This window comes from Nothoprocta perdicaria, unplaced genomic scaffold, assembly GCF_003342845.1.
Source record: "Nothoprocta perdicaria isolate Ctin4 unplaced genomic scaffold, notPer1 scaffold_372, whole genome shotgun sequence".
Classification (NCBI taxonomy): domain Eukaryota; kingdom Metazoa; phylum Chordata; class Aves; order Tinamiformes; family Tinamidae; genus Nothoprocta; species Nothoprocta perdicaria.
This window is the reverse complement of record NW_020455613.1, coordinates 13,390-23,899: the sequence shown is the minus strand read 5'-3', so window position 1 is coordinate 23,899 and position 10,510 is coordinate 13,390. Positions and strand designations below refer to the sequence as shown.

Genomic DNA, 10,510 nt, shown 5'->3' with positions numbered 1-10,510 from the left:
AAGGACTGAACCAAGTTCAACAGGTGAGAAGCACTGCCTGAAACTCACTATTTATAACATTAAAAAAAAAGAATATTTAAATTTAAAGTAAATATATATAAATCCATAATTATATTTTATATAATTATATTTTATATAATTATGTTATATTTATATAATTTTATATTATATATAATATAAAAGGGTATAAATATCTGAAGGGAGGGCATAAAGAAGACGTGAACAAACTCTTCAATGAGAGGACATGATGCAATGGAAACAAACTAATATAAAAGAAGTTTTGTCTGAAAATGTGGAATAACTTCCTTACTCTGAAGGTGACAGAGCACTGGAACACTTTGCCCACAGAGGTTGTGAGGTCTCCCTACTTGGAGATGGTCAAAAATTGTCAGGACGTAATCCAAGGCAATGTGCTCTAGGTGGCCCTGAACTTTCCAACCTCAACTGCCCTGTAATTCTGTGAAGACAATGTGAGGGTTTTTTTTTTAATTTAAATTGAAATGTAGCAATAAAAAAATAAGACCCTTTTAGATGCTCTTAAATATCTTTCAGCTCTACCTGCTGAAGCACCTAGATAGCCTTCTCACTCCTGATGGATGCCCAGGAGATGCTTCTTAGAGGGAGAAAGAGGGAGGGTTGGCACATTCTAGCCAGAAATACGTTGCAATTATACCACAAATTGTACCTGGCAGAGTGTGTTTGGTGTAAGTGCTGCCGTTGAACTTGGCCACGCAGGTCACCTGTGCCTCTGGTTCCACCTGAACCACTTTAATGGTGCTGTACGTCCCCACAGATGTCAAGGTAGGCTTGTTCTGCTCATATACCACCTCATTAGATGAYGCTTCCAAACTGAGGTTCTTTGGATAGAAATTCCTTGCCAAACAAACTGCATTCACATTTTTGCTTTCTTCCTTAACCTTTTTTGATTTAATTGCAATGACTTCTGGGGCAGAATCTTCTCGTTTTCCTGTGGGGAAAAAAAAAAAAAAAGCATTATTTGGGCATTTAGATTATTGCAAGCTTGTCTGTGAGCCGTCATGAACAGCTCAGATGCAGTTCAGCTGTGACTCTTCCCCACCACTATCATTGGCTTAATGTCTTTTTTTATGTGTTTATTTCCTGCTGCCATTTCCAAAACAGCAGGTCAGAGGGGTGTATAAGGGTAGGTTTGATGCAGGAGCTTTAACTTCACAAAATTCTAAGCTTGCTTTTGCTAGGACTTGGGCCTATATCTGAATTATTTGCCTGTATGTGAACTATTTTTTAGTGTGGGAGTGGCAAATGAGCAGGAGCTTTTTAGTATGCAATCCCAGTGCAATTATTCTATTTGCTCAGCATTGCATTTCCTATAAATAACACTTATATTAAGGAGAGCCTTATATGGTCATGAGACATGAAAAAGGGATTGTTTTTTCTTTCCTGCTCCTCCACCCTTATTCTGAAGCAACTACCACATGTAAGTGCAGCAATAATAAATTGTAGGACAAAAAAAGAAGCCTTTTTGCCATCTCACTGTTGTATAAGACTGTTGTATCAGTGGGAGAACTTTCAGAAATGAAGTTCTGCTTCTTCAGTGGATCTTTTCGTTAACAAAAGCTCAGCTGCAAGAAGGATTTTTGTCAAGTAGGAGAGAAACAGTCAGAAGTTGTCCTTGGATTGCTGAGCTCCACTTCTCCAGGACACCCTGCTAAGATCAAACACTTGCAACTGGGCTGAGGTGTTCCCCACTACACATTGCTAATGATGCTAATTACCCCAATCTGTCTGGAGATGGTTAAAAAGACAACAGGAACAGTATTTGGTTCAACAAAAAGTCTCATACATGTTACAAAAAGGGTGTTTTTTGTTTTTTTGGCCATGCATAGTGCTAGATTGCTAGTCCACAACTCCAGGAGAAGTGCAAAATTGAATGTATAATTTGTGTAATAAACTCAGCAAGGAGAAAACTCCTCCTAGACTGTCAATTTGATGTCCATGAGCAAATCTCCTGACAGTGTTTTTCACCTTAGTGACCAGTCTCCAGTGGTGCTTTTAAGTTTGAAGTATTAACAAACATCAATACATGAAAAATAATTTTTTGGAACTGGACTTCTGAAAGACCATGCAGGATGCATGTCTTTCATTTTCACACTATTTGGTTTCTGAATTTCCGTATACATCTTGCATTACCTGAAAATACGGGCATGAATTCGTATATTCCTTCCCTTGTGGGGGTAACTTTTCTATTCCCACCCCCATCAAATAGAAAAACAGAAATCATAGGAACAGAGCGGATCCTGCTCCCAAATGAAGTTCCTTACTAAGATTTTTCTACCTGCGCCTAACTCTTAGACTGCCTTTTGCTGCAGTTTTGTTTGTTTCTTTATTYGTTTGTTTTCTAGCCAAATTTTAGTACTCACTTTGGGATATTTTGCCTTCTTTGTTGACACATGCTAGTTCCATACCAATACAGACTAACGCTGGAATTACTAGAATTTGGGAATGTCYTCTAGTCCTGTAATTACAGCCAATGTTTTGCTAGTTGGAAAGAAAATAATTTTTGCTCAGAGTGGCTTCTTATCCTTCAGTAGTTGGAGGTGGAATTCAGTTATCCCAAAATAGACTTTTACAACCATGTAAGGTGTCCTTATATTAGGCGGTGTCTAAGACAGGTGTATGTCTTTCAGCAGCTAAAGTCACGCTTTTTAGGGATATAAAATGACCCTGGGCATTTCTTTCTGCACCTAAAAGTTATGCAGACCTCTGAAGGCAGCATAGCACATTTTTAGGTCTGTATYGTGGTAATAAGGGCAAAAAAAGATAACCTAACAAGCTCACACRCTGGCACAACACTAACGCTCCCATAAAACAGCTTGGAAAGACCCTCCATGGATATTTACAAATGTCAGCCTTCAGAACGGTACCATTTTCAAATATTTGGGGTATTGGTCATCATCCAGGCAGTCAAAAACTTGCCTCTCCTGTTTTTCCCTAAGGGCATCTGGAGCTACGCAGAATAATGTTTCCTGGAAGCTTTTAAGGCGCTATTTTGGTCTCTGTTCTCCATGGCCAAATTACAGTTAAGGGATGAAAAACCGAAGACTTCGTTATAGCACCTACCCACAGTAATATCTGCATTTTTCCAAGTCTAGGCAACTTAACAGCTAATTCCCATTCATTCTGAGAAGGTTTAGGTATGAGCCAGCTCTGAGAATTTAAGCTCCAAGTTATTTAGCCTTTTTCCTCCCTCTCCATGCCAATAAAATCACTTACCTGCTAACACCATGAGCGTGGGGCCAGTGCCAAAAGCTAGCCGGGTGCACTACGCCACGCAAGAGCTGCCCCCTGACTTCTCTCCCATGTCAGCTTTTGGCTGAGCTGGACCCAACTGCTCAACACAAGCCAGTGAAAACCCACCAAAACACCCACAAAGTAAGAAATTTGGTGCTGATGTTAGCTCAGTGCCATCCACACAGGGCATGTTAAGCCTCAGAAGTGCACAGCAGTCAGGTTGGGGGTTGCAGAATCATACCGAGATGCACAGCTAGCCCCGTAGCAGCTTTTCTAGGCAGGTACAAGCTGAAGACTCCCCCTGAAGCCCTCCCATGGGGAACASATTCCAGAGATTCCAGCATCACACAGACACCATTTCACCACATCCTTTTGTTCTCTCCTATTATCACATTTTAGCTTAGCTTAGAGAAGGAAAAACAACAGTACTTACTCGGTTCAACCGTGAGAGAGGTCCCGCTTCCGAATATGAGCTTATCTGTTCACACTGCTAATACGCAGTCAAATAAGTGACCCTTTCTGCACTGTCCTCCAAAGGTGTGTATGCAAAACGGGAGAGGAAAATCCAAATGTTTGTCCTAATTATTCATAAATACAATCCCATTAGGATGTCCAGAGCCACATTCCTCCAGAACTGGGMGAGGAGAAATAACAAATCAGTAGTTCGGTGTTTTCAAATGGCTTGATCCAGGGCAGAGCTTCACAGCTTTCCTTTCCTTCCATTTCTCGGAAACTCTGCGAGATCTGTCATTCCATGGCAAAGAGAAGTACGAAAAGAACGTTGGATCTGTCTCCTGAAGCATTTCAAGCTCCTATCTCTTTTCCTGCAAAAGATATATTGTCTTTTTTGTACCTATGGGTTTTCATACAGGACCCAGCGACGTTTATAACACCGTGGTACTACCGTACCCCCAACCCAACACAGTGATGCACTGTTCTACAAGAACCTCCCTCCTCTGCAGCCCTTGGGTTAGATGGGCAACCGTGCCACCTCTGCGGTGGCTTCTGTCTCAACATACCACGTGAAGACACAGGATGTGGCTTTTAAGAAGTATGGGGGTATTTATGGAGGTCGGGACTAACTTTAATTGGGCAGAGATCCACTGGGCATTTTGGGGTACGAAGGAAACTCATGGGACCCAAAGTCTGGTAGCTGTGAGATTCCAAGGGTGATGTGTCCTTTGTAGGTCTCATGCTTTTGTACTCTGCCTCATGCATCTGTTTCGGGTCACTATTGGACCTATAAAAAAATAAAATAAAATAAAATAAAATAAAATAAAATAAAATAAAATAAAATAAAATAAAATAAAATAAAATAAAATAAAATAAATAAAATAAAATAAAATAAAATAAAATAGGAATTTTTGTTCTTAAACAGAGTCAGCGTAAACTACCTTGTCTGTGCTCTGGGGGAGAGGAGGGAAAAGAACAGAACACAGCAATGGGTTTATATGGAAAAATCAAAAATAGGTAACTTAAATCCCTGTCTGAACAACTGGACCCAATAGCCACAGAAGTTGCAAAAATCACACCAAAATCACCTGGTTTGTAAGATTTAAGATCGGATTTTGAAAACTAGGGAAATTGCCCTGGCAAAGGAAGATCTCCCTACTGTCACGCAGGGAAGACAACTTGTGTTTGCGGATGCAGTTGTGTGCAGCAGTTATGCAGGGCACCCTGCTCCACCTTCAAGGAGGCACGGTTTGCACCCAGTTTGTGTGCAGCGGTTCAGTGTTTTTCACACACCGTGGTACGTAGTCAACACAGTGATATACATTCACACAAAAACATATGGGTTTTGTCAGTGCCGGTACCTCTTCCTCTTTCATCTCCTTTGATGGACTTTTTCCCCTCTTGCCTTTACACTTGTAGTCCCAAGTAAGTTGAAACTATTGCCAAGGGTTGCTACTTACAGAAAATAATATAATTTTCAGCATTTTTTGGTAGGTAATACTCACCTCAATAAAATATTGCACATACTTGTGMAAATGAATATAGTTCCATCCAATTATCAGATCTATTCGCACTTGAAGGACTTCATACCTCCTTTATTTTTAAATAACTTCTATAAAGTCAAGGACTTTTTAAAGAATGAGCTGCCCCAATCATATTAATACTCACTTAACTACTCAAAGTATTTATACTGGTATATCACTGACATGAGTCAATATTCACGTTCACTTATTTTTCAGAGTTTAATTTGTTTAGTTATTGGTGGTGTAATTGATTCTTTTTGTCTTAGTGAGCTAAAAGTCTTTTTTTTTTCATTAAGATACAGACTTTTTTAACCATCTACATGGTTATTTTTATAAGGGTCTTTAATGAGTCCTTATAAGGATCTTTTTTCCACAGTTTCTCTTATCTTATGAACTAGATTATTTGACCMCTGAGCTTGCTATGCTTTGGACTTTTCATTTATAAATATAGGCTTTTAACTAAGTTTGAGAATTTCAGGAATATGTAGTTATATTGTAGTAGTATATGCAATTGGGGAATTATGGCTGACTAAAGTTTGCTTTCCATTTGATTATCCAACTTTGCTCCACAATTCTAAGTAAACATTAATCAAAATAATCAGTTTCTGAAGACTCAAATTCAGCTCTAAGATATGGAAGGAAATACCATTATTTCATCTGATTCATGCATCTGCCTTGTTCCATGCTGAATTATTAGCCCTCTCCATATATATTCATATATAAAATATATAGATATTCATCTATTACTTATGAAGACCAGTTCTGGTTAGCTTCTATTCCCGACAAAGAAAGCAAGTTCTGAAGACCTTTTGCCCCAAGCCTAAGTGTTCCTCCGATCACCTCTGCTTTCTACCTAAACCTTCCCAGGTCAGAGACTTCATCACTGTGTTCTTGCAGCTAGGAAGCCTTTTCCCATGCTAAACCTTTGGCTGGCCACGGAAAAACACCTGTCTTTACAATCCCCACAAACTGCATACTTAGAATTCTTTGGTTTATAATGAAAATTATTGCATCTTCTCAAAAACAATGCAGGAGGCGCTCCAGTRCTCCCGATAAGCTGTTAGAAATAATGTTCTGAATATCTGTCAAAAGACACTTACWCAAGTGCTGCTGAAGACTCCTCCCTAAGTTTTATTTCAGAGGAAAAGAGAGGGATTTCTCAAGGAAAGTATTCTAGATGWTTGGGATAGGTTTTAGAGGAGAAATAGTAGATRTCYATCTCCAGGTGAGGAGGAACTTCTTYACTGTGAGGGTGACAGAGCMSTGGAACAGGCTGCCCAGGGAGGTTGTGGAGTCTCCTTCTCTGGAGGTCTTCACAACCCACCTGGATGCCACCCTGTGCCACATGCTCTAGGTGTGCCTGCTTGAGCGGGAAGGTTGGACTAGATGATCTCTAGAGGTCCCTTCCAACCTTGAATATTCTGTGATTCTATGATTCTGTGATGGTTTGTGTGTGCCATCAATGTGCACAATTGTGTCCAATCCCTGCCTTTTCCAAAAGCAAAATGATCCTACTCTTACAGCATAATGCCTCTTGGYCCTCAGATAATCTCCTTTGTATTTCAACTCAATTGCCTGTTTTAGGGACAGTTTGCTAGCATTGCTCCCAGCAAATCACCTTGATTTCATTACATCATTACGGGTAGCTGAGCCCATTGCTCCTTCTGGCAAGGAGAGAGTGTTCTGGGATGAAGGTGAAGTCATTCCCAAATCCCTCTGCACAGAGCTTCTTTCTAGCAGGTCAAGCCMTAATCTGTGCTGGTGCCTGCAGTTATTGCTCCCAGGTGCAGGACCCTGCACTTGTCCTGTTGAAGCTCATGTGGTTCCTCTCCACCCAACCCTCCAGCCTGTCCAGGTCCTGCTGAATGACAGCACAACCCTCTGGAGTGTTGGCCAATCCACTCAGCCCGGTATCATCTGCAAACTCACTCAGGGTGCACTGTGTCCCCTCATCCAAGTCATTTRTGAACCAGTTGAACAGCACTGGGCCCAGTACTGACCCCTGGGAGACACCACTGTCTCCCGCTAGACTCGGYCCCATTGATCACAACCCTCTGAGCCATGCCATTCAGCCCATCCACCCCACTGCCCACTCATCCAACCCACACTTCCTGAGCTTCCCTATGAGGATGTTACCAGAGGCTGTGTCGAAAGTCTACCCGAAGCCAAGGTAACAACATCCACTGTTCTTCCCTCATTCATCCAACCAATCATTCCATTGTAGAAAGCTATCAGGCTGGTCAAACACAGCTTCCCCTTGGGGAATCCGCACTGACTACTCTCGATCATTTTCTTTCTGTTCACATGCCTAGAGATAGTCTCTGGGATGAGCTGCTCCATCACTTTTCCAGGGTTGGAGGTGAGGCTGACTGGCCTGTMGTTTTGTGATTCCTTCTTCTTGCCCTACTTGATGAGTGATGTTGGCTTCCAGTCCTCAGGCACCTCTCCTCTTCTCCATGACYTTTCAAAGATGACAGAGTGGCTTAGCAATAATGCCCACCAGCTCCATCATCACATATGAATGCATTCCATCAGGGCCCATAGATATGTGAGTAGACACATAGTTTGCCTAAAAAACCTAAGCCAATTGTCTTCAACCAGGGGAAAGTCTTCCCCTCTCCAGATTTTCTCTCATGTCTCTGGGTTCTGTAGCTTGTGGGGACTATCCTTAGGAGTACAGTAGAAAGAGCAACTCTGCCTGCTCCTCCTCCCAGTCACCCCCTGCGCCCATGGGACCCAACCCAGCCTCCACCCCATGTCCCAAGCACATCCTTGTTGCTCTCTTGCAGCCGACTGGACAGGGACACCCACAAATAAAGGGCGAGGAAGGGAAGATGTCCAGCATCATCCAGCAGCACATGACCTTACCAAAACAGGCACAAGGAAGTGGGCGCAGGTCTGGAAAGGGGAAATGTTACATCTTTACAGTAGATGTGAGATGTGTCTTTGATTCTGGGTCATAGGAGAGAGTGATGGAGCGAATAATTCTATTTTCAGGACAATTAGTATCTCCTCATGTAGTGCTGTGGTAGCCCAGCTCTCCCTAGGAACAGTCCCAATGTTGACCCGCGGTCAACATGCACTATACCGGTCCCTCAGGGCTGCAAGGAGCWGAAAGGCCAGGTTTGGSTAGCAGCTCTTCTGCTTTGGTGGCTGCTGGAAGGAAACGCTCCCTTGTCTGGACTCCCTCACAGCCAGTTCTTGTTCCACCCTGCTCAAGAGCTGCCGCAATGTGAGCACAAAACCACAGTAATACACGGTTGTGTCCTCCGGCTTTGCTGCTCGAATCCTCAGGGTGAATCTGTTGGCAGCACTCTCCAAGGCCATCTCAAAGCGACCTTGGAAAGCAGGTGCACACTCAGTAACTTGATCACACACCAAGGTGAGAGAGCCCTGCAGGTTCTGCTGGTACCAGATCTTGTAGTAGACACCCACGTTGCCTCCTCTCATGCTGCACTGGAATTCGGCCACGTCGCCTTCTCGCACTGACAGGGGCCCAGGGAACTGTTCCAAGGTCACCTGGCCGTTCACTCCTGTGGAGAGCAACACAGAGCCTTGAGAGTGGGCCAGGAGCATGCAGCCCTGGTGCTGACACTGTAATGTCCCTTGTGCAGCAGGAGAGCTAAAGTTGACTCCTTGACCCCAAGAGATGACCATGGCCAGAGGAACTGCCTGCCTTTGGAGCCAGGCCTTGCAAAGAGAGACAAGGCACCGCATTTTCCTCCTATCCTCCCATTCCCCCGCAGCTCCAGAGCCGGGTGCCCGGCCGCGGCCGAGATGCCTGCGGAGCCCCTGGGAGCCRCTTTGTGTCCCGGTGCAGCTGCGTTTCCTGCCACTGTGGCAACGGCACAGAAATAGCGGGCAGAGTCCTGGGGGCGCAGGGCGCGCAGGGMCAGGAACGACACAGCCTGCGAATTGCTGCGGGTGACAGTGGCTCGACCCTGCACTGCCGAATCGTAGCGAATGTACGTAGAATCAGCGATAATGGTGGCCACCCACTTTGGTGGGTCACCTGTGGCCTGACGGTACCAAAATAAGGCAGGGAGACTGAAGTTGAATCCATATCCGTGGCAGGAGAGGCGAATGGATTCCCCAGGCGCTTCCGTCTTTCCGCCAGCCTCCAGCAGCCGCACCTGGGCCTGCAGCCCTGTGGACACAGAGGGCAGGGAGCAAGGCAGGACACAGACACAAACCCAGAGGGGCAGCTCCTTCAGCAGCCGCTCCAAGGGACCCTTCCTGGGGACATGGAGACTCAGCATCATCCCTCGTCCCTCTGCACCAAAGAGAGCTCCCGGCCCTGGGATATCCCAAGGCAGCTCCACACAACACGCGCTGCTTGGCGTCCTCTCCCTGCAAGCAGCAGAAAGGCCTGGTTTGGGCAGCAGCTCTTGCCTGGCGCCCCTTCTGCTTTGTGGCTGCTGGAAGGAAACGCTCCCTTGTCTGGACTCCCTCGCAGCCAGTTCTTGCTCCACCCTGCTCAAGCGCTGCTGCACTGTGAGTTCAGCAGCACAGTAATACACGGCTGTGTCCTCCGGCTTTGCTGCTCGAATCCTCAGAGTGAATCTGTTCRCAGAGCTCTGCACTATTCCCTGGAAACGATCTTTAAAGCCCTCTCCATACTGATCACCCTCCCTGTAAATCATTGTGAGAGAGCCCTGCAGGTTCTGCTGGTACCAGAACATGTAGTAGTTGTTCATGCTGCCTCCTCTCATGCTGCACCGGAATTCGGCCACGTCGCCTTCCCGCACTTCCAGTGTCCCCGGGAGCTGTTCCAAGGTCATCTGGCCGTTCACTGCTGTGCAGAGCAACACAGAGCCACGGTCACCTCGAGAGCGGGCCAGGGAGAGGGCAGTCCTGGTGGTGACACTGCCATGTCCGTGCTCCAGTGGGACGCCTAAAGCGGACTCCTTGACCGTTGCTCTGCTTTGGAACAGCTCCGCACTCTCCAGCAGTTCCCTCCCTTCCAGCGCCTACAGTGAGGGCCACAGAGAGCCCCTGCAAGAGGGCTGGCTCAGGGTGCTGGTGGGTCTCCTGCTCGCAGCCCTCAGGGGAGTCTCACGGGTGCAGGGCACCTTTCCCCATGCCCTGTTGCAGGCAGCGATGGCTCAACCCTCCGCCAGCAGCTCCRAGTGCAGGAGTCTCATTGAGGTCCCAGACCCACTCCAGGCTAGAACCACGGGTCTGAAAGTATCCCATGCCCACTGCAGTACTATGACATCCCCTTTCCAGGGAACTGCATCCTCCTCGCAGTGCCTTGGTCTGGG

The 10,510-nt window shown here is 45.5% G+C and overlaps 1 protein-coding gene across 1 annotated transcript in view; it reads right to left on the bottom strand.

Moving 5' to 3' along the window:
- Window positions 1-10,027, bottom strand: part of LOC112951808 — an 11,307-nt gene extending 1,280 nt beyond the window's left edge. The window contains exons 1-5 of the mRNA XM_026044575.1: window positions 9,083-10,027; window positions 7,816-7,837; window positions 3,704-3,748; window positions 686-967; window positions 445-457 (exon numbers count right to left, since the gene is read on the bottom strand). Of these exons, the coding sequence (XP_025900360.1) occupies window positions 445-457; window positions 686-967; window positions 3,704-3,748; window positions 7,816-7,837; window positions 9,083-10,027 (1,307 nt within the window). The remainder of the gene's footprint in view (window positions 1-444; window positions 458-685; window positions 968-3,703; window positions 3,749-7,815; window positions 7,838-9,082) is intronic.
- Between the last annotated feature and the right edge of the window lie 483 nt (window positions 10,028-10,510).